This window comes from Manis javanica, chromosome 3 (genome assembly GCF_040802235.1).
Source record: "Manis javanica isolate MJ-LG chromosome 3, MJ_LKY, whole genome shotgun sequence".
NCBI classification, from domain to species: domain Eukaryota; kingdom Metazoa; phylum Chordata; class Mammalia; order Pholidota; family Manidae; genus Manis; species Manis javanica.
In genome coordinates this window covers 36,131,876-36,158,917 of record NC_133158.1, presented here as the reverse complement: position 1 = coordinate 36,158,917, position 27,042 = coordinate 36,131,876, and the positions used below count along the sequence as shown (strand labels likewise).

Here is a 27,042-nt window from a genome sequence, read left to right as displayed (position 1 = left end):
AGAACAAAAAGGTACCCTACAGTATGGGAGAATATATTCATAAATGACAGATCCGATAAAGGCTTGACATGCAAAATATATAAAGAACTCACGCACCTCAACAAACAAAAAGCAAATAATCCCATTAAAAAATGGGCAGAGTAGCTGAACAGACACTTCTCCAAAGAAGAAATTCAGATGGCCAACGGACACATGAAAAGATGCTCCACAACGCTAGTCATCAGAGAAATGAAAATTAAAACCACAATGAGATATCACCTCACACCAGTAAGGATAGCCACCATCCAAAAGACAAACAACAACAAATGTTGGTGAGGTTGTGGAGAAAGGGGAACCCTCCTACACTGCTGGTAGGAATGTAAATTAGTTCAACCATTGTGAAAAGCAGTATGGAGGTTCCTCAAAAAGCTCAAAATAGACATACCATTTGACACAGGAATTCTACTTCTAGGAATTTACCCTAAGAACGCAGCAGCCCAGTTTGAAAAAGGCAGATGCATCCCTATGTTTATCACAGCACTATTTACAATAGCCAAGAAATGGAAGCAACCTAAGTGTCCATCAATAGATGAATGGATAAAGAAGATGTGGTACATATACACAATGGAACATTATTCAGCCATAAGAAGAAAACAAATCCTACCATTTGCAACAACATGGATGTAGCTAGAGGGTATTATGCTCAGTGAAATAAGCCAGGTGGAGAAAGACAAGTTACCAAATGATTTCACTCATATGTGGAGTATAAGAACAAAGAAAAACTAAAGGAACAAAACAGCAGCAGAATCACAGAACCCAAGAATGGACTAACAGTTACCAAAGGGAAAGGGACTGGGGATGATGGGTGGGAAGGGAGGGATAAGGGCAGGGAAAAAGAAAGAGGGCATTACGATTAGCATGTATAGTGCGTGGCAGACACGGGGAGGGCTGTGCAACACAGAGAAGACAAGTAGTGATTTTACAGCAACTTACTACACAGATGGAGAGTGACTGTAAAGGGGTATGTAGGGGGGACTTGGTGAAGGGAGGAACCTAGTAAACATAATGTTCTTTCTGTAATTGTAGATTAATGATACAAAAAAAAAAAAAGTACAAAGAAAAACTAAAGGAACAAAACAGCAGCAGAATCACAGAACCCAAGAATGGACTAACAGTTACCAAAGGGAAAGGGACTGGGGAGGATGGGTGGGAAGGGAGGGATAAGGGCGGGGAGAAAGAAAGGGGGCATTACGATTAGCATGTATAATGTGTGTGTGGTGGGGGCACAGGGAGGGCTGTACAACACAGAGACAACAGGTAGTGATTCTACATCATCTTACTACACTAATGGACAGTGACTGTAATGGGGTTTGTGGGGGGTACTTGGTGAAGGGGGCAGCCTAGTAAACATAATGTTCTTCATGTAATTGTAGATAAATGATAAAAAAAAAAAAAAGGGAACTGTGTACATACTAGTTTTTATAGCCATAAAATCACTGGAAGCCCATCCTGGCACTGTGTGTTCATAACAGTAACACTGGCTGCCTGTTGGCAAGGAGCAGGATGACTGGCAGCAAGGGGTGGGAGGGAGGCATTTCACGGCAGGTCTCTTAACCTTGTGAATTTGCAACAATGAATTTTGAATCCTGTGTTCCCAGTGCAGCCCTCGGCCCAGGAGGTAGGGGCACCCAGGCCCTTCACACCCAGAAATGCTGCTTACCAGCCAGGAGCAATGTGTGGGTGTTCTTGTTATCCGGTACTTTGTCTGACCTCTCACAAGGATGCATTCCCAAGAATTTCACAATATTGCCCACAGCCTCTGTAGGAAGAAGTCCCAGTACTGTTAAGCCCTGTTTGGCACCACCATTCCTCCAACCCCTAACCTGGCTCTGAGGGGCTTTTAATGAAGTGGCATCTGAAGTAAGTTCTCTAGACATGGCCCTGATCCTTGGGGCGCAGGAGATGGAGGGGAGAGAGGAGGACAGCACTTCAGCAGGAGCCGAGGATCTTACCTTCCAGTGTCTTGATGGTGGACAAGGTGAATGTTTCTTCCTTCTCAAACTCATCCCCAACCTCACCCCAGGCTGCTTCGAAATTCAGCTTTATGACCTTTTGGATATGATCTGCTACAGTGACTTCCAGATCTTCCAGCTGGGAAGGTAGAGGGGGACATCAGGCACAGCCCTCTGGGGGAAGACTCCCTGCTCTGCACACCTCTGTGTCTCTGCTCTGAACTCACTGCTCATCCCTTCCTGCAACACATTCAGCAGGTACTTGCTAGGCTCTGGGGACACACAGCAAATTGACCATGTACCTGTCCTCAAGGTGCTCACAGCCAAGTGGTACCCTTCAACGGAAAACGCCCCAATCCAAGCACCCACCTCATGGTGTCAGCTGCAAGATCACATCCCCTGTGAGCCTGCCTAGTCAGCACCTCAGGGTCCAGGGACTGTGGGAGCACTCACGGAGCTCTGCCTCCTATGGCTTTGTCAGATCCTCCCCCTGCCTCAGCTGTGTCCTCTATAAGCCTGCCTTATACTGGACCCCCACCTCTAAGTCAGCCATGTCTTCCCTGAACTTGACTCACAATACTTCCCCTCACCTTGGACTAAGTGTCCACAAAGGTTTCCTGTTCATTCACCAGCAGATCCTCACTAAGCCCCTCCCTACTCTTGTGGATATTGAAGGTGTACCTAAGTAGGACTCAGTTCCAACAGCAGAAGCAATGTGTTAGGCCCAGCTCTCCCAAGGAGCTCACTTGGTCTTGGGGGTCACTGCTGGAGAGTGTCCGCTGTATTCCACAGTGGCTGTCCCAACCATGAGGAGCTCTAACCATCTCCACCCTAGGCCAAGTGTAGCATTGCACTCAGATGGCACTGAGCCTGTGGCCCATGATCACAGCCCAGAACCACACTCGTGCAGTTCCATCCAGGCTCAGAGAGGTGCAACTGGAAGGGCTACTTCAGAGCAGAGCAGGACTACAAGCAGATGCAAACTGACCTTGTTTCTCTAGAAAGCAATCTGACAATATGAATCAAAGTCTTACAATCATTCCTATATTTTGGCCTAATTGTTCTACTGCTAGGAATCTATCCTAAGCAAGAAACTTGACATGCAGATAAAAATTTTTACCCAAAGGGGTGTTTTATGCAGCATTTAGTGAAAATTTGGAATCCCAAATGCCCAAAATTAAGGGAATACAAGGTCCCGTGGGTTACGCTCTATCTATGTAACAGAGTAGTTTAAAGTCATTAAAGTGTCTATGAAGTACTTGTAATGACGGGAAAGGCTGTTTTAAGTGAAAACAGTGAGATGTAGCCTAGTTCCCACGTAAGGACTATGTGCAATGTTTTTCTGTATGTTTATACTTTGTTTTTGTACTTCCCATGTTTTCTTTTTACACACAAGCATGTATTTTTTTAAGTCTAAAGAAAATTTCTTTCAAAGGGAGCTTTGAAACTAAAAGCGGCAAGAAAACAGGCCACGTCTGACTGTTAGCCCCTGGAGGCCACCTCAGGCACAAATGTGAGCCTCCTCCCAACACTAGCTTCTCACCACGTATTCATCCTCATAGCCTTCGTCGTCGGTCTCCCCAGTGGTGGGGTCGCAGTCCTTGACAGTGAACTTCATCATGCAGCTGAACGTGCAGGCCACTGTGGGGAGAAAGGCCGGTGGTCAGGACGTCCCCAGCCATAGGGGGGATGGCCACAGCCTGCTCTCCAGGCCCCTGAGCGCTAGCAGCAGGGACATGCTATCCAACCGATGGATCTGGACAGGGGGTGCCTCCTTGTGGAAGGTGGGTGGTCATGGGTCAGAGGAGCCCCCTCCTGGGGAAGAAGAAAGAGGAAGCAGAGATGCTGCAGGATGGCTACGCCATGACGGTCACAGGCCCACTGCCCCAGGCCTGGAAAAAGATGGTGGTTTCCTTGGGAGGAGTGGGTTGGGGCCTGCCTTTGTGCCCATCTCTGTATTTTCATGGTATAAAGGAAAAGTACTGGTTTGGAGTCCAGCCAGACCTGGTTCTGCCTCTTCCCGGCCACAGGAACTTGGACAGATCATTTTTTTTTGGTGTCATTAATATAAAATCACATGAGCAACACTGTGGTTACAGATTCCCCCCATTATCAAGTCCCCACCACATACCCCATTGGACAGGTCATTTAACCCAAGTCGGCCTCATCTAGGAACAGGGAGAGCAGTACTTATCCCCATGGGTCCTCCACAAGGACAAAATGAGGTAACGTACGAACAGTACCCAGGACCCAGCTGTTCTTCTCAGGTCTGATATCAAGGAGGTGAAGCTTTAATAGGGGACAAACAGCCAGGGTACAAGCTGCCCACCCCATCCTGACCCAGGGGCTCCCATGTGACCAGGGTGGTTTCTGGAGAGGGGCTCACCAGCTGTGGGGTCTTCCCTTGACAGTGCCACCAACGTGTAGCAGGTCCCAGGCTGGTTATAGGGTAGGCTCCGGGCAGGCACGTAGCAGAGCACCTCATAGGCCTCAGTTGGTTCCATCTGCACAGTGACATTCTCCAAGGTCTGGTCGTTGAGCGTGTTCGTGCAGTCAAACTGGACCAGAGAGGAGGTCAGACACTGCTCGAGGTGGTCCTAATTCTCACCACCTGGGCCATCCCAGTCCTTTCACCCAGGCTTCCTGTCTCTGTGCCAACACTCACGACACCAGAGTGTCAAGGGTGCAAGAGACACAACAGCTGGTGACAGATCCTGCCATCAAGCTGGGCTCCTAACCTATTCAGTGAGGGGGTGCCATGATGCTACAGGACCGTCAGACCGGGACCATCCCTGGGCCCGATCCCCAGCAGGACCTCAGCCCCACAAGCTCACCTGGAACACCATGTGGTCAGTGAAGGTGTGTTTGGTGCAGCGGATGACATACTCTGTCTCTGACTCGGTGAGGGCCACGGGCTCAGGCGAGGACTTGAAGAGGGGCCCCAGCCCACGGAACTCTGGCACTGCTGCCAACTGCTCTGAAACCCACAGGCCACACGTTCAATGCCCAGAGCGGCCTGTGATGGTTTCTAATAAATCCTCATGCCTAATTTTCAAAATCTTTCACCTTACTGAGATAGATGGGTATGTAGATACAAGGGTTACTCACTATTTCCTAAATACACCAATACATTTTCTCATCCCCCTGAATTTGCTCACATTTTACTATGCTCCCCTCTGTCCCACAAAAGATCTCAGAAGCGGGGCCGGCCCAGGCGGGTGAGTGCGGCGCGCCATCTCCGGGCTGCCATCCCTGCGGCTGGTCGCCCCTGAGAGCGAGGCTCGGGATGGGACGGGAGGCGGGGCCGCGGGGCCGGGGACCGCGAGGAGCGGCGCGCGCGGGGCTGAGAGCGCGCAGCGGCAGCCCCCTCCCGTCCCCTCCCGTCCCGTCCGCTCCCACCGCGACCCTGCGGCGCCCGCGGTCCCGGGCGCTCCGACGACGACGCTGTCAGCCACCGAGGAGGCACCCCGCCCCTGGGCCTGCGACGGCCTCTCCGCGCAGCCCGGTCCCCTGACCAGTCTCTAAAGCGCGCTGTTTCATTTCGGAAATCGAAACTTGGAATGATTTGGCCAGTGAAAACCTCCTCAACTCAGTGGGCCTTGAGAACTCTGTCTAGGGCAGTCCACCTTGGTCTATCAAGGGAATCATGGCAGCTGATGAAGGTAACAAAAAACAAGTTCTTAACGAGCATGGAGATGAAAAATTTTTGAAAGATGAACAAAAAGAGATTAATTCATGAAATTGTAAAGGAAATACTAAAGGAGGAAATCCAGAAGCTTGAAGCTGATTAGAAGAGGCCGCCAGAAACTTCCAGATTAAAGTGGATATTCCCGAAACACAGATGAAATTCACATCCTTAGAGAATCCTGAGGACAGCCAGTTTTTTAACACCTCTTGTTTATTTCAAGTGCGCTCCCAAGTTTTTTATGAGCTACAAAGAGGACAAGTGCTTATCACATTTGAAAAAGAATAAGTTGCCCAAAATGTGATCAGGATGGGGAAACATCATGTGCAGATAGAGGACTTAGAGGTAGAGGTGATGGCCAACCCCGTTCCATTAAACTCTGGAGTCAGATTCCAGGTTCCCGTAGACGTGTCTAAAATGAAGATCAATGTTACTGAAATTCCTGATGAATTGCCTGAAAATCAGATGAGAGACAAGCTAGAACTGAGCTTCATTGCTGACAAGATTTTGAAAAGGAAAGACTATCCTCTTTATATAAATCAACACTGCCATAGAGTCACTGTTTCTCCATATATAGAAACGCACTTGAGAAATTTTCAGGTATTTTCAGGAATATCTGAGAGGACAGTGCTTCTGACTGGAATGGAAGACCTTCAGATGATGGATGAAGAGATTGTAGAGGATTTACTTAACATTCACTTTCAGCAGGAGAAGAACGGAGGTGGAGAAGTAGATGTAGTCAGATGTTCTCTAGGTGAAGCCCAGATAGCATACTTTGAAGAAAAGGCTCATGGAATCATATGAAAATTAGTTACTGGGTCCAAATCATTATCAGTGTTTGACAAAAATGAGTAGTATCTGTTTTCCTGAAAAAAATGACACTTTAATTCTTTAGCGTCCATTTATTCTTAGATACAAAATAAATTTCCCTGTCTTTGAAAAAAAAAAGACCTCAGAAGCAATAAATTGACTGGGAGATCCCAGTGTCCTGGGCCTAATCCATTTGGAGACTTCCTCAACTTTAGAAGCTCAGCAAGGATTCTTAAAAGAAGGTGGAGCTCAGGTAAAGACTAGAAGAATGAGGAGAATGCTATTATAGACAGAAACAGGCAAAAGAACAAACTGGTCCTACATATATATTTTTTTTATAGAACTGGGAATGGTTTATTAAGGGTCACACTAGGGGCGGAGAGAGAGGAGGGGCCAGGGTTGGCAGGGGAAACATTCAGACCATAATGTAGTTATGACATTTTTCTAAATGTATCATTGCCACAGCCTACTGGTCACAGCTCAGGGTCCTCTCCAAATTTTAAACTGATAGTCTGAGTGGTGGAGGAGCAGGTGGAGGTGGTCCATAGGTGACGAATGGTGATGGACGGCAGCCCATCAGGTAGGGCATGCAGGGCGGTCTTGGGAAATGAGGTCTTCCTGCATCCATATGGACTTGGCCCTCAGAGGCACCCTTATTCGGGAAGGAGCCACAGTTCCTCCTGGGAGCTGCACCGCATCCTGAACCTCTATGCCCAGGGTTCTGTTTCTCAGGTCTGCCAGGCATTGGTGTCTGCCTCTTGTATCCCTCAGGCAGCTTCTGCTTTTCCAGGCTGAGTTTCAAGTGCATGCACCCCTGGTCTGCTGAATCTCCAACCTGCTCAAAATCTGAGTCTTGGTCCAGTTGTCTTGAACCCTTTTTCCTTGGCAGGTAACCTGGGTTTTGAAAGGTGTGGTCTGCTGCAGGGTATGGTTTTTAGATTGCTCAGTTTCTCGCCTGCACTTTTCTACCTCTTTCTGCTGATTTCAACTTCGCCTCTGTAGCTAAAAGGTGATTTGTGCTTCTTAAGCTTTCATTGTGCTGCTTCTTCGGCTTCTCATCTGCAGCCATTTTCTTTTCTGCATACTTTTCATTACACAGGTCTATGATCTTCTTCAGGTGTTTGAATTCTACTCCCCTTGCAGCTTTTGCAGACCTCAGTACATGACAACTTTGTTTAGGGTCTCTTTTATGTTCTTCCAGGTTACATTTTTCAGCATTCAGCATTCTCACCTCATGTCAGTTCCTTCCAAAGGTGAAACTCAATGCCTTCCTTCAGCACATGCTGGTCTTCCGAGTTCACTTTTGGTTTACTGACACAGGCTTCATCAAGGGCGATTTAAACCAACTCCTGAATCTTGACTTCCGACCTCTCTGAGACAGCCAAGTACTAAGGATGTCACTCAAAATCCCATTGGTCTCTTCAACTCCGTTGGTATCATGCTTAAACATAAGGGCTGCATCAGACAGAATCCTATTTTCCCTCTTAGTTTCTTGGAGACATTTCTTTGATCTTCTGCTGATTCGCTGATCTTCTGCTCCCAAGCAGGTATTTTTTTCTCAAGTTCTGTATTTTCTTTTGCAACATTACTGATCTTCACAGTTACCTGGTATAAATTAACTTGATATCCTCGAAGTTTTATCACAAGGACAGTTGTCCAGAGATAAATGACAAGCACCAAAACTCCAAGGATGGCAGCTCCAACAGTGAGCTTCTGCAGAATTTTAGAATCATCAAGCCCCAGGTGGCAAGTGTCAGGCAAAATAAATACGGGCAAGGACGGATGGGAACTCTATGTCTTCCATGGTAAACTCATGAAGTATGTGGGAAGGAGCCACAGTTCCTCAACAGTGAATTTTATCATGCAGCTGAACGTGCAGGTCACCATAGCTGATGCAGCCTTTTACCCAAAGGGGTGTTTTATGCAGCATTTAGTGAAAATTTGGAATCCCAAATGCCCGACATTAAGGGAATACAAGGTCCAGTGAGTTACGCTCTATCTGTGTAACAGAGTAGTTTAAAGTCATTAAAAAGTGTGTCTATGAAGTACTTGTAATGACAGGAAAGGCTGTTTTAAGTGAAAACATCTTGCTGTTTGAGTGACTGAGACACCCGAGCAGGAGGAGCCAGAAGAGCAGCCTCTGCATCTTCATGTCCTGATCCTCTCAGGGGTGCTGGGCGCCAAAGGGGGGAAGGGGAAGGGGAGAGGAGGGATCGCAATTGGGGGTAGGGGGTGGGGAAAGTGTGTGGCAGGAAGCCGGGAGTAGGGCGGGCAGGGGTCTGTGTGAGTGGGATAGGACAGACCAAGGCCGAGAGGGAAGTGAGGAGGGATCAGAGGTCAATGAATTAGTAGGTTAGTAGGCCAGTAGGTCAGTATGGTCCTACACATTTTTAAGTTAAGACAAATGACGAATAGAGATTTTTCAGACTCAGACTGTTGCAGAAAACCCAACTTAGGATGGCCTGGGCACCTGGTACGGCCTGTCCCTACATCCCACAGCCAGATTCCAGCACTGGGCTAGGTGCTCTGGCCCAGGCACTAGCCCCTATCCAGGCCCATCCATGTGAAAAGAGGCATCTGGCAGCTGTCTGCACATGTTTGCCTATGATGCTACCGCTGCTGCTCTCACCCCTATTCCACTGCAGGGGCGGGACTCCTCAAACTATAGACACAGATGACCCTTATCAGAATTATTCAGGAAAACACTCAGCTCCTTCTACCCATCCCAAATTTGTTCTATAAGAATCCCTGGGTACAGGAGCTAGGCCTTTCTAACACTCTCAGATGGCTCTGATGTATGCAGTTATTTGAAGACCACTGCTCCAACATTTTCAACCTGTCTTCCCCATTGAAATGAACTCTATAAGGCCAGGAATTGACCCGAGGCCAGGGATCTGGTATTTTGCTGTGAACTTAGAAGGTACTCAATTCACGTTTCAGGAATAGACACTGAAAGTAGGGATTATTGTTATGATTTTGCTTCTCCTCCCACATATGGTCAACATGACTGCTTCAGCCCTCTGCAGCCTGAAGGGCTGTATCTAATGAATACACAGGCAATAAAGCCCAGGAAGAGTCAACTCAGATACTAGGAGGAACTTTTGGGCCACTGTGATCATCAGCTACCAGAGCACTTTTCTATGGGAATTTATTTCATTGGGCATTAAGTTTCAAGACCTGACACTTACTACCTGGAGGACTCTGCTGGTAGCTGTCAGCTAATGCCTTTGAGTTTGACTCTTTATCAATAAAATCAATACAATGATCTTGCACATAGGGTTGCTGTGAAGATAAATGAGGCAATAAATGTGAAGCTCTAGCAATGTTCCTGGAATTTAATGTGAACAATAAATGTTAGGTTTGGGAAGATTGTTTAAAATGAAACTGATGCCCTCGAAGGTGCTTAGAAGGAGGCTTCCTTGGAAGGTATGGCAGAATGCTTGGGGCAGACACCCCAAGATGTCCAGAGGCTAATTCCCAGAGCCTGTGAATATGTTATATCACATGGTAAAAGAGAATCTGCAGATATGATTAAGCTGGATCTTGAGACACAGAGATGATCCTGGATTATCTGGCTGCATCCTGAATTATCTGATTATTAGAGAAATTTGAAGAGGCTACACTGCTGGCTGTGATGATAGAGTGGGGCACTCCTTGGCTAGGAATGTAGGCGGCCTCCAGAAACTAGCAAAGACAAGGAAACAATTCTCCCATAGCCTCCAGAGCCTCTGGAGCGATCCCAGCACTGTCAACACAGTGAAACCCGCTTTGGCCTTCTGAACACAGAACTGTTAGATACTGAATTTGTGTTGAGTTAAGCTGCTAAGTTTGTGGTGATCTGCCAGAGCAGCAAGAGGGCACTAACACAGGAGGAAAAGTCTCAGATCAGAGTGATCCCAGTCAGCTCAGGATCCCAGCTTTGCTGAATCTCAAAGATAGTTGCTGACAGAAGACAGGATGCTGGAGTGGAATGGGAGGACCTAATTTAAGTCAACAATAACTGGGAGCCTGCTGTGAGAAAGGCAGGTACTATGCTAGGTGCTGACGGAGGATATAAAAGAACATAGAAGGACCATACAAGACTATTCAGGGAAGACCGAAGAGCTGGTATAGAAGTGATGAGCTTAGGTGATCCTTCATGGAGGAAGAGGGGAATGTGCTAGTCCTTGAGGAAAGGAATTCAGTGGATAAATTGTCTGGCAATTAGATGAATTCAAGACCAGAGGGATGGATAAATACCTAGGCAAAACCATACTAGACAATGTGGACTGAACACATCTGGAACCCAAGAAAAAGGACCAGTGTCTTTGGACCCCAACTGTTCTGAATCAGACATCCGGACCTGGGCTGGGCTTTAGGGACCTCAGGCATCAGAATGAAGGCCGAGTGGCAGCTCTGAGCCAGTTTCAGTTTGATCTGGATCTTACTTTCAGACCCTCCACTTTCCTACTGTGCAACCTTGGGCAAGCTGCTCTCTCTCTCAGCTTCCGACTCCTCAGATATCAAATGGATCCAGTAACTTCCCCGAGGCTCAAATTTGCTGTTTGAGCACTCTCATGGCCCAGCCCTCAGGACACACCCAATGAACAACAGTTCTTCCTCTTAATTCCCAAGGACAGCTACCCGCAAGCTGACGAGATCAAGCCAGTCCCAAGGGCCCCACCAAGCATTGCTACTCACCCTGGAAGATCTCCTGCCGGGTGGCCGCCACTTTCTCAGGCTGCTTGGCTGCTGTGAGGGGGGTGCTTTCTGTGGGAGCAAATACACATGGTGACCAGTGACTCCAGTAATGGGCACTGTGCTATTACCCAGCGAGAATGTCCTACCTCCTGAGACAGAAGGACGTACAGAAAAAGTGGGGAAGAGAGCAGGGGTTAGTGTGTATGTGTACCATTTCCTGGAGGCAGAGGAAGAATCAGTCCCTCCTCTCAGCCAACCCCAGCCACCGTGGTTAGTTAGTGGGGCTCAGTGGCCTCACTTCCAGTACAGCCCCTTCCTGAAGGCCTGCCCCCGAGGGCCTCTGAAAGGTGTACAGCTGTTACCTACCCGTTCTCTGCTCTGCCATGGGCGTGGTGGCCAAGGGCACAGATTTGAGGTCGAAAGGTTTTTCTGATGGTTCCAGAGTGTATTGCTGCAGGGCCCGCTCCAGGCCAGGTATGGAAACTGTCAGACCTAGAGGCCAGGGGAGAGGTCACGCCTGGAACACGTGACAGAATGAACACCAGGAACCTGCCATGGAAGACTGGGGCCCTGGGGCCTCGGCTGGACCACCCTGTGAAAACCCCTTACCCTTCTGGACCCCCACTTTCTCACCTAATCCTCCTCCACAGGCCTGGTGTAGGGAATTACATATATATACACCAGAGTGACTTACAGAGTAAAGTGCTACACACATGGAGGTTTTTATTAATGACTAGAGTTTCAATTCACTGAGCTGTTTCCACCTACACAGGTGTGAACCACAGGACCCTTGTCCCCTGAGGTCACAGTGATGCCATCAAGTTGCCATGCAAGCCCAGCCCAGAGTGGCTTGCCTCGGATTTTCTCTGCTTCAGAAGGCTATGCAGAGTTCCCCTCTGGGGTGCTGAGAAGGGCCGGTGCTCCAGTCGGGGCTGGGTCAGAGGCAGCTAGGGCAAGGCTCACCGTTTAGGATATAGCCAGCGTTGAGGGCCTTCTGCTTCTGCTCCAGGACATTGAGATAGAAGGTAGCCCGGTCCCTGACTTCATTGTCATCATCCATCACACACCTACAGCCAGAACACAAGGTACTCCTGACTGGGGGGGTCCCCACAGAGGAGACAGGTGGGAAGCTGAAGGGCTTCATCAGAGAATGGCTAGAGGAAGCAAGTCTCTTAAGGTTTGGTCCCCAGATGTGGTATCCAGGCATCAAATGCAGATAAGCCTAAGAGATGCTAACTAATTAGCCAGCAGGTGGCCATATTCATATGCTCTTGACCCTCTCCTTAAAGCCCACCCAGTGAGGGAGGAACTCTACCTCCTGTATCCAAAAGCGTATGTCCAAAGATAATTTAATACTATGCAACAGTTCCACTCAGTGTGTTCTCAAGAGGAATGGAAATGCATATCACATAAAACTGGCCCATGAATACAGCAGCACTATACACAAAAGCCAAGAAGTGGAAAAAACCCAATGTCCATTAACTGATAAACAGATAAACAAAATGTGGACTGTCCACACAACAGAATACTATTTGGCCAGAAAAAGGAATTAAGTACTGGTTCATGTTCCAACATGGATGAACCTTGGAAAAATGAAGAAGCCAGACCCCGAAAGGCCACACATTGTATGGCTGCGTTTATACGCAACATCCAGAATGAGCAAATCCAGAGACAGAAAGCAGGTGAGTGATAGGGCTGGGCTGGCGGGGAGAAGTGACTGTGAATGGGGATGGGGTTTCTTCTCAGGGTGATAAAAATGTTTTAAACTTAGATTGTGGCAGTAGTTCATGGCTCAGTGAACGTACTAAAAACCATCGTATTAAAGATTTTAAATGGGTGAATTGCATAGTTTATGAATTATAAAGCAATGAAGCTATTTTTAAAAAAAGAAATTAACTCACATTAATAATGACCACGTCTGGGAGGGGAGAGTTTTCCATGATTTTGTTTTGCATGCTTTTCTTTGCTATTTTTTTCTTACAATCCATCACTGGATAATTTTTCTCCCCCTTTTAAGAGACAAAGGATGGACACCTGGACTGAGGCAACTCTGTCATCTACCAGGGCTCTCTGGCCTCAACTCACCTCTTCAGTAATACCAAGATGCTGGGTAACATCTCTTCATTTTGGGCTCCAAACTTGGCCAGAGCACTCACTGCGCCTGTGTTGGTGAAGCAAAATGAGTTACCTGACACACTTGACAGCTCACTGCTTGGGTATGTCCGGTGCTCAGAATGCACCTTTGGGCAGTAGAAGCCCGAAGCCAGGCATTCCCACGCCAGGTGACCCAAACCCCCCACCACCGAAGCCACAGTTGGGTCTGGGGGGACCTTGGCTGCACTCGGCCTCAGCCTCCCCCTCTATGTCATGGAGAAGGCAGCCCCATTCTCTGGTTCCAGGAGCCATGTTAGCATTAATTGTGATGAAGCCACAGAAGCTGGCTTCTGTACTGAAATGGCCTCAATGCACAGGGAGGCTTTAGATTAATATAAACAAGAAAATGAACTATGACTTAAGGACTATTAATTGGTAAAAGAGGAAAATCTGTCCAGTGGAGGCATGAGAAGAATGAACAGTAAATTAAAAATAAAATAAAGAATATGATGGTTGCACGCTGAATTGTACACCCATTTACAAGTGAATTTTATGGTATGTCAGTTATATGTCAATATGGCTATGAGTCTAAAAAAAGTTAAACACCAAGAAAAGAACAAACAAAAAGACAAAGCTAAACACCAACATATAGTATTAAAAAATAAGAAATCAATAACACAGAGAACTAAAGATCCGTTCAACTCAATGACATCAAAGCACCTATGTCCTTCTTATAATAAAACACTGTGCTTGTGAGGCAAGGAAGCCAAGTGCCCTTTGCCAGATCAGTCTACTCAAGAGAAAGCTATGTGCCCACATTCAGCCCTGGCTCAGACCCACCTGCCCGGACCTCCTCATGCTCCAAGACCACTCGGTTGTAGATGAAGCGGATGTACTTGGAGGGATTATTGGTCTTGGGGCCCTCCTGGCCCAGGAGATGCAGGATGCGAGTGGCCAGCACAGTAAACTCGCAGTCCTCGATGAATTCACACAGGTGGGACAGCCCCGTCTCCTTGCTCTCTGTGTTCTCCTCGATGATGCTGATGATGCAGTCCACGATGGCCCGCTTGTACTCAAAGCCACCCTGCAGTGGGAGGGCTCAACTGAGCAAGGAGGCTGTTCTCACCAGAAAGTGGCTATGAGGTGCAGAGCCTTGTCAGGAACAGGGACAGTAGTCCAAATGCAGAACCTGGACACAGGGGACCTGGCTTGCTGGTCTCTCTCTCTCCTTTTTGTGTAAAACAAAAGGTTGGACTGAATGCTCGCTGAGGCCTTTCAAATCTAACAGTCAGTAGATAGTTTAACAGAAACATTTTGGGTCTTACTTTTCTTCCCAACATTGAGATAAGGTAGAATGGTAGTGTAGAAGCTATGGAAAACATGGTGGTTCCTCAGAAATTTTTTAAAAATAGAATTGCCATATGACCTGGTAACCCCACTTCTCGCAATACACCGCAGAGAATTGAAAGCAGAGTCTCAAAGAGATACCTGCACACCCATGCTCCCAGCAGCATTATTCACAATAGCCAAAAGATAGAAACAACCCAAGTGCACTGATGGATGAATGGATAAACAAAACATGGTCTACCCACCTGACGGAATATTATTCAGCCTTAAAAAGGAAGGAAATTCTGACACATGCTACAATATGTATGAACCTTGAGGACACTGTGCCAAGTGAAATAAGCCAGTCCCAAAAGGACAAATACTGTGATTCCACCAGGAGGTCCCTAGAGCAGTCAGATTTACAGAGACAGAAAGAATAGTGGTTCTGGGGATCCGGGGGAATGGGAAATAAGGGGTTATTATTTAATAGGTATACAGTTTCAGTTTTGCAAGATGAAAAGTTATGGAGATTAGTGGCACAGCAATGTAAATATATTTAACAATATTGAACTATACCCTTTAAAACAGTTACAATGTTAATTTTATGTTGCGTATTTTATCACAAAAAGGAAGAGGCAGAATGTGGCAGTAGAGAATCAGAAGATCCTGGACGCAATCTATGCTCTGTTACTCGCAGACTTTAAAGACAGAGGTGACAACTGAGATGCCTATAGGTGCCAGACGTGTAGCCTGACACCATGAAGCCAACCACACAGGAACACTGCAGCAAAGGACACTGCCCACCCCACCTAAAGAGGGAAATCACCCCTCAGCCCAGATCTTACAAGTTTTGTAAGAGAAACTTGAATCTGTTGTGGTGGTGGTTTTTTCCTGGATTTTAAATAATGGCTACTAATTTGAAAGGTTTAAAAATTATTCATGTAAAAATTGCACATGGGTCAAATGCAGGTCAAACTTGCATAAGGGTCAAATCCAGTCTCTGTTCTCAGCTTAGTTTCTGTTTTATGGCTGTGTCACTTTCCTTGTCTGAACCTCAGGCACCTGCATAACAAAGACCTTTTGAAGAGTAAGATGCTATTTATACGATATTGTACATTTCAAACAAGGCTGTCATGGGAGTAGGTGCACTATGAACCTTCAAATGCTGTATTTCAGTTCTACAGCCAGCCAACCAGCTTGGTGGGCAGCATGAAGTTCAGAGCAACCTCATCAAGGCTTTGCTGGGAGCTGCCCTGACTAGAGAATGACATGCCCTCTGCAGGAGCACTTTCTAGAGGGCAAGGTCTCAGAGTCTAAGTGCTGTGCTCTAATGAGTGAAGGTCTTACACTAAACTGTTACATCGAACTATGAGCTCTTCTGGAAGGAAAGGAGCTCTGGGAGAAAACCATGGGCCCTGGATCTTGGCTCAGATACTTACTGAGGTGACCTGGCAGGTCTTTGAGTCTCAGATCCCTGATTTTTAAAGAGAGATAATAAAGTCTACTGACAAGGCCTGTTATGAGGATCACAAGATTGTGTACACTGTGTAGTGTCGCCCAAGTGCCAGCCCATTAGCTGAAGGCTCCCTGAACACTGTGCCCTCTGCCCCTCTAATGCTCCTGGGAACCCCAAAGAAGCCAAGGTAATGGTACTTCCACTACCTCAGTCCAAGGGCCACTCTGGGGCTGGGGCAAAAGGGCACCAAGGATATGGGGACCTCATCTACTCCACACTTTCCATCTGCTCCTCTGAATTACCCAGTTTTGTTGTGACATCCAAGAACAGTGGCATAAGTGAATCACTAATTCAGGTCACAAACAAAAATAGAATCAATGTCACATTCTTAGTATCAGTTTTACAAGAAACCACCCCTGGAACGGCCCAGAATATTTCTACACTGGACAACAGTACAGAACACAGGTTTCCCCATTTCCAGCACAAGCATGGCCTCAGGACACCTGCTGAGTCTTTACAGCCAGGGTGGGGCATCATTATAGTTATTACTGCAAATATCAGTAATTGGCACATGTTTAGACTGTTGGCCCATGAGGAGTTTAAGGGGCCGCAGGCACCAGGAAATCCACCCAGTTAGGAGGTTGATGTGCGTACGCCCAGGAAGAGGGGTCTTGGCCCCCAGTCGAGAGGGAAGCCAGCAGCCAGGCCTCCCCGCCCCCAGCACCAGGGATCCCGGCGCACCCTGAGGGCCCCACTCATACCTCCTCCCGCAGCATGCTGAACAGGAAGTTCATGAGGACAGCGTGTTTGCGAGGGTACTTCTGACACAGGGCACTGATGGCCTGGACAACCACCACCTGAGTCAAAAGCACATGTGTAAGCAGCAGCCCCCTGCCACGAGGATCAAGGTACTCAGTTCACTAAGCACTAACAGAATTCTTCCTTGGCTAAGGCTCCAGCCCCACCCTGAGAGAGCATGACCCCGGAGCCTACCCAGGGCAGGGGGCCTGCGCAGAGACCCAAGAGCCCTGGACGCGGACTCTGGGTCCTCCACTCTGCCCTTCCACTCTGCCCTCAGGTCTTGGAGCCCCTCTCATCCCAGCTGACCCTCCTGGTTCCCACCCGGCCCTCCTGGCTCGTCTTTGGGTATCCTGTCCTTGGCCCTCTTCCCATGCAGTCTCTCCAGCAATCTTATCTCCTCCCCTGGTTTTAGCCACTTCTACAACACTGACCCCAAATCTTTGTCTCTTGTCTGAGTTCAAACGTCTACCAAACAATTCCACCTGGAGCCCCCAGGCACCTCACACTCAGCAGGTCAGCAATCATCATGACCTTGCCCCTTCCCACACCCAAGACTGACCCTCTCCCCACTTCCCCAAACTGATCGATGGTACGACCATCAACCTCAGCTAGAAAATGCCCTACCTTGGACAACATTCACTCCAGCCCTTGCGCCAGGCCCTGCCACCTGGCTGTCCAGAGGAATGGTATGGACAAAGGCCTGGAGGCAGGACTGTGTGCATCTCCTGAGGCCCCTGTATGGGGTGACTGAGGACTTCTCTGCCGAGTCCTCAGGCCTGACCAGCCCCTCAGGTCAATCCCAGCCCAGGGGCTGGGGGTCATGGAGAGCAGGCCCAGAGCACCTTGCTGACTGGAGACGGTGGGTGCCCCAGAGCCACCCAGTACCTTGAATTCATCTGAGATCTCTGACATAAAGGAGGAGATCTGCTTCATGAGGCGGTCGATGCTGCTCTCACTGCCAGTCTTGAGGAGGGTGGTGATGGCCAGTGTGGCGATGCTGCGGTTGGAATCTGTGACCAGGTTCTCCAAATCCAGGTTACAGGCTGTCACTGCTGACGGATGCTTCATGGCAACCTGTTTGGGGAAGAAAGAGAAAGAGGACAGGGGCAAGGGGTAGTAAAGGACTTTTGTCATCTGTTTGGATGGGTCTGGCCTGGTCAGAGGTCCTCTGACTTGGTCAGAGGATGAACTCATCTCACCATCTGGTAGAAAGTAACTGTGACCAGGGCTACACCTTTTGTAGGTCAGGGGCTAGGAAACACCTCCAGCTGGATCAGGCTGCCCATTTGATCCTCTGAAAAGGGCAGGCCTCCCATTCTGCCCACCCTGGGACTCTTACCTTATTGAGGGTACGGACAGCAGCGTAACGGAGAGCGGCCTTGGGTGAGCTGCAGAAAAGCTGGAGCACTGTGGGGAGACATGCACATGCCAGGCTGCCCTTCCCCCTCCGCAGCTGGGAAGCCCCAGGGAGGCCTCTGGGGAGGGGCAGAACAGGGCTTCGAGGGTGTGCAAGGGCTCTGCAACTGCTCAGACCCAAACCCTCTGCTCAGCTCATTTCCCTACAGCACCCCTACCCTGGCCAAGGAGGAGCTCTCTGGTCCCTGGGCACCTGAGTCATGAGCAGAGATTTACAACTGGGAGGGGGGACAGGAGGAGGGCCTATGAATGATGACAGTTGAGCATCTGCTGTGTGCCTGGCACTGTGCTGAGGAGCTGCCTGGCTTTAACTGATTTCTCAGAAACCTATAGAGCACCAACTGTTATTTTCCCCACTGAACAGCTACCCAGACTGAGGCGCAAAGAGGAAAAGCAACTAAGGTATGATAGGTTAGCAGCCAGCAGCTGGCAGCACCAGGACCGCCATCCAGGACTGCCTGTATACCGGAAGTGAGCCCTTGGCCCCGGGGAGGTAAATCTCCACCCAGGATGTGCAGGAAACCAGAGTATCCTCAGTGCTGTCTCAAACAACTGCCTTGGTTCCCAAGCTCTGCAGGCGCCTGTCAGGCAGCATATCCCTCCCCAGGTTCTGCTGTCAGGAAGCTCAGAGCTGGTTCTGCACTGGCTGTGTTAGTGAACGTGGCCGCTGTAACCTGGGGTATTGCGTTCCTTCGTCTGGCTTTCATGCTTATACGACTCAGCACTAACTTTTGTTTTTCTTAAAATAAGATACCTCTTATTTTGAAGACTCTATCTTATTTCTTTCATTATTCTGCCAATACAGGGAATACAATAAAAATGAATGAACACCTGTATCAGTGAATGAATCCATTTACTTCTTATATTTTTGTCTCCAGGTTGGAAGCGAGACTTCTCTCTCCAAACATGGACCCCACCTGTCTGTTTGACCAGCTTTACATCATTATCATGGAGAATATTAGAAAAACAGGAAGTTGATCATTCCTGAAAATCTGCAACTTGAATTCTGCTGTCATGAAACCTTTGGTTTCATTGGGTTTGTCCTTCTAAAACACTCTCTCCTCTTCTCCAACTCTAAATCTGGGCATTCCTAAGAACCTCTCCTTTACTAACTTGTCCATGTACCTGCTTTCTGGTACCGACTACCTAGCACATCATCACAGGCTCACTACCCTTATATATGCTGAGATCTGACTACCTAGCACAGGGTTCTGCACAAACACAGCACTGAGCATTAAATGACTAGCTCTGAAACCACTCGAGCCTGGTGGATTCTCCTTAATGACCACAAAGAACAACTTACTCTGTGTTCACCATGGTGCTAGGCACTGTTCTAAGCCATTTGTATAGACCACTCAGGTTTACTACCTACCATACCTCTATGTGACAGGCACCACCACTATCTACATTTCACAGGGGGTAACGCCTGGGGAGGATGCTAAAGGGCAGGGCCAGGACTCCAACCCAGGCTTCTGGGCCCATGCCCAGGCTCAGAACTGCCTTCTCCTTCACCTGAGATGGCTCACCCCCTAGTGGACATGCACTGGTGTCATAAATCCTGGGTCCCCCCAGGCCCTCGTGCCACGGCTAGCCAGCCCCACAGGCTGCAGAGTAGATTTGAACCTCACGTCTGCCACTTAGAGAGCTCCAGCCTTGTTTGTGCTAAGACCAGATTGAAGGACCCCAAACCCAAAGTGTAACAGGCTCTGGCACAGTGCCTGGCCCAGAGCAGGTACTTACTAGGCACCGATTCCTTTTCTTATCACTAGACTGTGGCCTATTTGGGGGCCTTCTCTTCCTTTCCCAGGATTCCCAGGGCAGGGCTGAGCTCCCAGCAGGCATAAACATGTGAAGGGGCATGAAAATCTGGTAACCTGACACAGCTGGGGCCAGCTCCTTGGCACTGCAGCCTGGCAGGTTGACAATGGCAGAGGCGGCTTCGTACACCACCATCTCGTGCTTGTTACGCAAGCAGTTCTCGATGAAGTCAAACAGTGGGCTGTCACGGCTACAAGAGAACATGGGCGCAAAGAGGAAGCTGGGAATGGCCAAGCACTGGGTGCGGCATCCTCAGCCAGGCTAACAGGAGCCCTTACCTGCCGTCCTCCTCCTCCAGCTGCTTGCTGGCCACGCGGATCATCATGCAGTAGGCAAAGGGAGACTTGAGGCCATGCCGGGTGAACTTGCTGATCATCTTATTGACAGCCAGGCGGTCGTTCTTCCGCACGTGGTACAGGAGCCCCAGGGCGTGGTACTGAGGATGGGAGATGGCGGCAGAGCACGGGCAGGTGAAGCCCAGGCTACCAGCCACGGCAGGCCACTATAGTCTCTGGGCTTCAGCCTTCTCATTTCTAAGACAGGCATCGTCAGAGCTGGGGCACAGGGTGGTGGTGACAATTCCTCCAGATAGCCCCCTGCACGGTGCTCGACAAACCGCAAGAGTATATTTGCAGTTCTCACTCCCACCCTGATTTTGCCAAGGGCCCAGACAGGCGTCATGAGCACAGGTGTGGAGGGAAAGAACAGATGGCACAGAGATGAAAGGATGGGAGACCAGCTGTCTTTTGACAAGGAAGAGAAAGCAAGAGCCAGGCCCTGGGCACAGATGTGTTGGAAGGCACTGAGTGGCACACCTCAGCCAGAACACCTTACAGAGTGAACTGGTACAACACTCTTATCCCCACATACTTGCCCAAGGACCATGGCAGATGCTGACAGAGCCAGACCTGGAGGCCCAAAGCCCAGGGCTCTTCTGGAGATGTGAGGTGCACAGAGCTACTTCCTGTCCCCTCAGCTCTTTCCTGTTACCCTGCCAGAGTGGCATACAAAGGCTAAGGCATGGTGGCTATGGGTGCCTTCTATGAGGGAGGAGTGTTTGTGGGGCACAGCTGGCCATGGAGATGAGGATCAGCACAAAGGTGAAGAGAAAAGAGAAGAGATGAACATACAGGGACCACCTACAGGTATGCACCCCCTACAGGTATGTGCTCCCCGTAGGTACATGCCCCCTACAGGTATGTATCCACTACAGGTATGTGCTCCTCATAGGTACTCGCCCCCTACAGGTATGCACCCCCTACAGGTATGCATCCACTGCAAGTATGTGCTCCCCACAGGTACATGCCCCCTGCAGGTATGCACCCCCTACAGGTATGTACTCCCCATAGGTACATGCCCCCTACAGGTATGCATCCCTACAGGTATGTGCTCCCCATAGGTACATGCCCCCTACAGGTATGCACCCCCTACAGGTATGTGCTCCCCATAGGTACATGCCCTCTACAGGTATGTACCCCCTACAGGTATGTGCTCCCCATAGGTACATGCCCCCTACAGGTATGCACCCCCTACAGGTATGTGCTCCCCATAGGTACATGCCCTCTACAGGTATGTACCCCCTACAGGTATGTGCTCCCCATAGGTACATGCCCCCTACAGGTATGCACCCCCTACAGGTATGTGCTCCCCATAGGTACATGCCCCCTACAGGTATGCATCCACTACAGGTATGTGCTCCCCATAGGTACTCGCCCCCTACAGGTATGCATCCACTACAGGTATATGCTCCCCATAGATACCCACCCCCTACAGGTAGGCGTTCCTCATAGGTATGTATCAGGAGGAGGGTCAAGTGTTACAGAGGTTCATCTTATCCTTACAGCTTTGTGAGGCAAGAACTTTCATTCCCATTTCATAGACAAGGAAACAGACTCAAATTGATGAAAAAGAAGTTCCTAGCCTAGGTCACTGGAAAAAGATAAGGAGATTAAAGTCCCACTAAGCTATTTCCATGCATCACTAAAGCCAGCTTGGCAAAGGCCCTCTGCTTGCCTGGGCCAGGTGTGCTCCAGCCCATACCCCAAAACCACACTGAGCTGGTCAGTAACACATCTGAATGTGTCACTACAAGCTGGTAAGCAGTCTCTAACCCAAATCCCCACAAGTGGTGCCCTAGATTCTTTCCCAAAGCCCAAGTCTCCCTAACACCCACTGCGAGGATTAAGGCCTGCTCCTGAGAGGGGCCGCAGATCTCCATGGTGGGCATCCATTTCTACTAGCCAGCTTGTGCTGTCCACCTCCTAAGGGTTGTAAATATCACTGCTCCACTCACGCCTCACCTGGACCATGATGTTATCGCTGGATGCTGCCTCCTGGGCCTCATTCACCCAGCGCTTGACCACATCAAAGCTGCACTTCAGCAGGTGCTGTGGGCAATAGGGCACGTGAAGGGGCAGGTGGGCAGGGCGCTCTATAGTCATGCCTCCTGCGCCCAGCGCACAGTTCAGCCCAGCCCAGGGTCCTCCCCAACACAGCCCAGGGCTCCTCTGCTGTCCTGGTCCACTAAGACAGCGCAGGAACTCAGCACTGCTCCCACCCTCAAAGATTTCCTGTCAGGCCCAAACTCCAACAGGCTGTCACCCCAAGAGAAGGGTCAAAGCTGTCCAACAGGCCCCTCCTCAATCAACCCAGAGTTCCCGGGAATTCTCCACTGAGAAGTGGGATGGGACTCTCAGATTTAGGGATCTGATACATTTTGTTTCCCTATTGGAAATCGACTCTTTTCTTCAGTTTCCCAATCCACCTCCCAACCCCAGCCACACAGCATCCCGGCAGCAGCTACACACCAGGGAAGACACCAGGGCAGAGCTGGAGACACTGGGCACCTTGTCCACGATGGCCTGTTTCATGTACCGCTCAATAGCCTGTAGCATGGTGCCCTGTGGGGACAGTGGGGAGGGAAGGGCCTGATCAATCCTTGGCACCCTCAGGAGTGCAGTGGTGGGGTACGGAGCACTGAGGACGAGGGGGAAGGGGGCCACATGCTCCTTGTGTCCCTGCACCCTGCCCTCACCCCCACATCACCTGGCTCAGGGCTTTGCCCTTGGGATGGAGGACAATGTAAAGCATGCACAGGAGGAGGTCGAGCCTCAACTGAGAAGAGGGCGGAGGAAGAGAGAGGGCAGCAGACTCACATCGGTGATCTGGCAGAGGGCTCGCACAGCAGGGCCCCGATAGTTGTCTTCTTTCCCGGTCATGTCCTTTGTCAGGCTGGGGGGCAGGGGAGAAGGCCTTGTCTACATGCAGGAGCCTAGCCTGCCCTCCCCAATTCCACGTTCCCACCTGCTCCTCTCCAGCTCCCGTCACCACACTTGCCTGAATGTCTACCAGTCTCTAAGTAGCCTTCTCTCTGTATTCTTGGTCCTTCCAAGCCAAACTCCACACAGCCACCAAAGAGGTTATTTATAACGCTCCAAACTGACCAGGTCACTCCCTTTCAGTAAAACATTCCCCAAGCTTCCTACTGCAATCACCATCACATGTACACTCCTGAACAGGACATCTCCAAACAGGCCTGCTCTCTCCTCTCCAGGCCTTGGCATTGGCTGTTTACTCAGCCTGGGGCAGTCCCTGACCGCTCACCTCCACCCGCCTCTCACCCCCACACACACCGTCCTGCCATTTCTTACTCCTCTCAAGATATTGCTCAGATAGTTCTAGGCCCTTCCTGACCTAAATTCAAGCCGGATAGCCTTGTGCTCACAGCCTATCATACTTTCCGTGATAAACTGTATGACACCCTAACATCTCTCTGCCTGGTTATTTCTCTGTAAATTCTGGGGCTGCACAGACCATGTCTGTTTTGTTTGCTGCTATATTCCCAGAACTACACACAGGGACTGGCAGACACTTAATATTTTCTAAATGCAAATGAATGTGTAACATCCCCACCAACCCAAACTGGGGCAAGAAGTAAGAGGACTAAGCCCCAGTTCTTCAGGGCAGGGATTTTAATTTAGTCCCATCTGTCCCTTGCATAACTCAGCCTGATGCAGAAACCAGTACTTAATAAGCAAGCCTGTGTGTAGGCCCCCTGCATTCTCTCTGTCTGACTTTCTTGTCTTTTCTTCTTGGTACTCACTAACAAAGTCATTGTGAAAGTTCCAGGCTGGCTCAGTTGACTAAGAGGAACCAGGGAAGGAAGGGTTTGTGCCTAAATTAAAAGGGAAACTGCACATTCTAGAGGCTGCCATGGGGTGGGCAGTAGTAACTAAAGGATGAGGAAGACAGAAGAGGAAAGGGAGCCTGGCAATATCTCAAACAAAGTCTCACTGCCTGATAGCCATGAGAAAAAAATGGCCTGTGTCAGTGGAATCCATCAGAGGAGCCATCCACAGGCTCAGGACTCACCTGCTAGTAACGATGATGACATCCTCTGCAATGCAAGACATCTCCTTAATTGTCAAGTAGCACATCCGACGGAGTGTGGGCTGGGATGAGATGCCATGAGAAAGGGATGAGAAAGGCCCTATGGCCACTGGCTCAGCATGAGGGCCAAGGTTAGGAAAAGAAAACTCCAATTGACACAAAGGTAGCCCACACTGATGGGGGAGACCAGCCTCCCTGGGCCCTACCACCACCCTGTCATAGCTGTGGATACACACAGCAGCTGTGGACTAAATTAAAATCCTCTCAAGGAAAGCTGGGCTTCGGGCACTTACATCGTTGGACTGGAAGAGCTTGGTCATGGCAAAGAAGGCCTCGGTTGCTTCTGTGGTCCCCAGGTGCTCCCCCTGTTTTAAGCAAGAAAGTTTCAGCTTGGGACAGAGAGGGCAGAAGGCACCTTCTGCCACATCAGCCCAGACCAGATCCTCACACCCTGCAGAGGCACCATCAAGGGCAACACATGAGAGTTAGACACCAAGAGGACCCAGGGCTGGCCGCTGGTTACAACCCCCCAGGGGCTGTCAAACAGCCTAAGCGCTATCTGACTTGTGCACACCAGTCCCCCAACATCCTCCAGCACTGTTTTCCCCACCCCCAAGCCTCACCCTGATACCTGGTTTATAAGGTAAAGGATCTTGGTGAGGATGTGGGCACATTTCCGAGGGTTGATAGGAGTTTCGTTAAATACACGGGCCTAAAAAGAAGTGACCAATGATATTACCTTCAAGCCCAGTGTATTTCTCCGTTGACTACCCACAAGAACAAGTCTGAGATGTCCCAGGTTAAATAAATATGCTTGCCTAGACAAGTCTATTTTCATAAGGAAAGAGTTTTCTTTTGCTTCTTCCTTAATTCATCTATTAACAAATCCTGATGTCTTCCCTAGATGTTGGTTAGGGATGTGCTGACTTATTGACTAACAGATAGTAAATGCTTGTTCACTGGAAGGAGAAACAAACAAACACAAAAATGTAAGCATAATGAACTCTCTGCAGGATCAGAGTTTTCCTGTCTTTCCAGGAATAGGTTTTCTTCCATGTCATTCTTTAAATCAGCACTTTGAATGTGTATTTTGATTGCATCAATTGTGAATATTTATGTTGGAAGACATGTCTGCCTGTCTTACCTCCTGGAGTACTGCACTCTTCTCAAGGTGCTGGAATGGGTTGGAGCCTCCACCTACAGGCAGAGAACAGAGAAGGCTGACTACAGGTTGCAACCCTGAATTTTAACATGCTTGCAGAGACAGAGAAGGGAAAGATGTCCCTGTGGTCTACACAGTCAGGCTTAAAGTCCTTTGGAATGGCAAACCTCTACCTGGGTATAGATCCTACCGCTCTCCTGCAAGGGGGCTCCCCCTACCCCAAACCACTTACAGTTACCTAGAAGCCCTGGGACCGTCCTTCTGTGCTTCTCGAAGTGCCAGGTCTTGCATTCCTTTATGCAACTGGTATTTACTGACTCCCTACTATATGTAGGGACCACCGTCTCTCAGACACTATGATTTTTTCACAGCAGATGTCACATTTGTGATTAACTGCATGTGATTATTTGGTTGGCTTCTGTCTCCTATGCTTGTCACTATTCAAATATTCCCAGATCAGGCTCCAAGATTCTGGGCACTGCGCCAGGACTCAGTACAGAGCCTGGCATGCTGTAAGCGCTTAATAATTGTTTGCTGAATTAAAAATGAGAATCATCATGTGGTTATCAGCCACAGGACACTGCAATTTAGATTCCGCCCCAGTTTGGCCAGCGCCAACGCAGCCCCCGCCTAGTCCCAACAGGTGGGACTGGGAAAGTAACAAATGAGCATCTGGCCCGGTCTCCTCCCCTGACAGATGGGGAAACTGAGGCCCGGATAGGCGCGTGACCCCGCCCAAGGTCAGCCAACGAATCGCGGTCCGAGCTTAGGAGTGAGGGATTAGTGGAGCATGCTCTGGCTCTCCGATGCCTGCCACTGACCAGGTGTGAACTTCACATAAGGCCCTGCTCCTGAATGGGCCGCCGCCAGGCGTCATAACAAACGCCCCGAAGAAAGTCTCCCAGGGAGAGTGCTAAGAGCTTGCGCGAGGGTCCTGTATCCCCCAGGCCTAGACCCAGTCTGGGCCCACTCACCCGATTCCTCGTCTTTCTTGTCGAATTTCTTCAGCATGTTGGTACCGGCGGGGACGCAAAGTAGCAACCCAGTGCTGGACCCAGACCGCTAGCAGAGTTGGTACCGCAGCGGTTCTGTGCAGGCCACTTCCGGCCGGCCACGTAACCCTACGCGATGCGCAGGCGCACTCCAGGCTCTGCGCGTGCGCATTTTTCGACAGCGTCGCGGTGTCCTGCTTTAACCTGGTCATTGCCGGGGACTGTCCCGGGGTCGGGGACTGAGGAGAGGGTGGGGGCTTTAGACTGAGACTGTCGGGCAGCCCCGCTCTGCCCCTTACACCCTCCTTATCTGTACATTGAGTGCAGTAGTTCTTTAAATCAGTCCATGCGTCCCTGCTTCGTGTGTGTTTAAACGGGCTTTCGGAGGAGAGACCCCTAGCATCCCGGCCCGCGGTTGACAC

At 49.5% G+C, this 27,042-nt stretch overlaps 1 protein-coding gene and 1 pseudogene across 1 annotated transcript in view; one reads left to right on the top strand and one right to left on the bottom strand.

The window, feature by feature from the left end:
- The window catches only part of COPG1 (COPI coat complex subunit gamma 1), a 30,106-nt gene extending 3,350 nt beyond the window's left edge, over positions 1 to 26,756 (bottom strand). Inside the window, exons 1-23 of the mRNA XM_017658076.3 lie at positions 26,603 to 26,756; positions 25,611 to 25,663; positions 25,098 to 25,178; positions 24,760 to 24,831; positions 24,449 to 24,528; positions 23,233 to 23,308; positions 22,885 to 22,977; positions 22,378 to 22,464; positions 20,356 to 20,513; positions 20,134 to 20,267; positions 18,183 to 18,250; positions 17,729 to 17,917; positions 16,804 to 16,899; positions 14,101 to 14,344; positions 13,252 to 13,327; positions 12,130 to 12,233; positions 11,533 to 11,658; positions 11,167 to 11,235; positions 4,826 to 4,968; positions 4,378 to 4,549; positions 3,535 to 3,632; positions 1,992 to 2,130; positions 1,700 to 1,798 (exon numbers count right to left, since the gene is read on the bottom strand). Of these exons, the coding sequence (XP_017513565.2) occupies positions 1,700 to 1,798; positions 1,992 to 2,130; positions 3,535 to 3,632; positions 4,378 to 4,549; positions 4,826 to 4,968; positions 11,167 to 11,235; positions 11,533 to 11,658; positions 12,130 to 12,233; positions 13,252 to 13,327; positions 14,101 to 14,344; positions 16,804 to 16,899; positions 17,729 to 17,917; positions 18,183 to 18,250; positions 20,134 to 20,267; positions 20,356 to 20,513; positions 22,378 to 22,464; positions 22,885 to 22,977; positions 23,233 to 23,308; positions 24,449 to 24,528; positions 24,760 to 24,831; positions 25,098 to 25,178; positions 25,611 to 25,663; positions 26,603 to 26,639 (2,494 nt within the window). The 5' untranslated portion in view covers positions 26,640 to 26,756. The remainder of the gene's footprint in view (positions 1 to 1,699; positions 1,799 to 1,991; positions 2,131 to 3,534; positions 3,633 to 4,377; positions 4,550 to 4,825; positions 4,969 to 11,166; positions 11,236 to 11,532; positions 11,659 to 12,129; positions 12,234 to 13,251; positions 13,328 to 14,100; positions 14,345 to 16,803; positions 16,900 to 17,728; positions 17,918 to 18,182; positions 18,251 to 20,133; positions 20,268 to 20,355; positions 20,514 to 22,377; positions 22,465 to 22,884; positions 22,978 to 23,232; positions 23,309 to 24,448; positions 24,529 to 24,759; positions 24,832 to 25,097; positions 25,179 to 25,610; positions 25,664 to 26,602) is intronic.
- On the top strand, positions 4,975 to 6,480 carry LOC108395636 (N-myc-interactor pseudogene; annotated as a pseudogene).
- Positions 26,757 to 27,042: the final 286 nt, after the last annotated feature.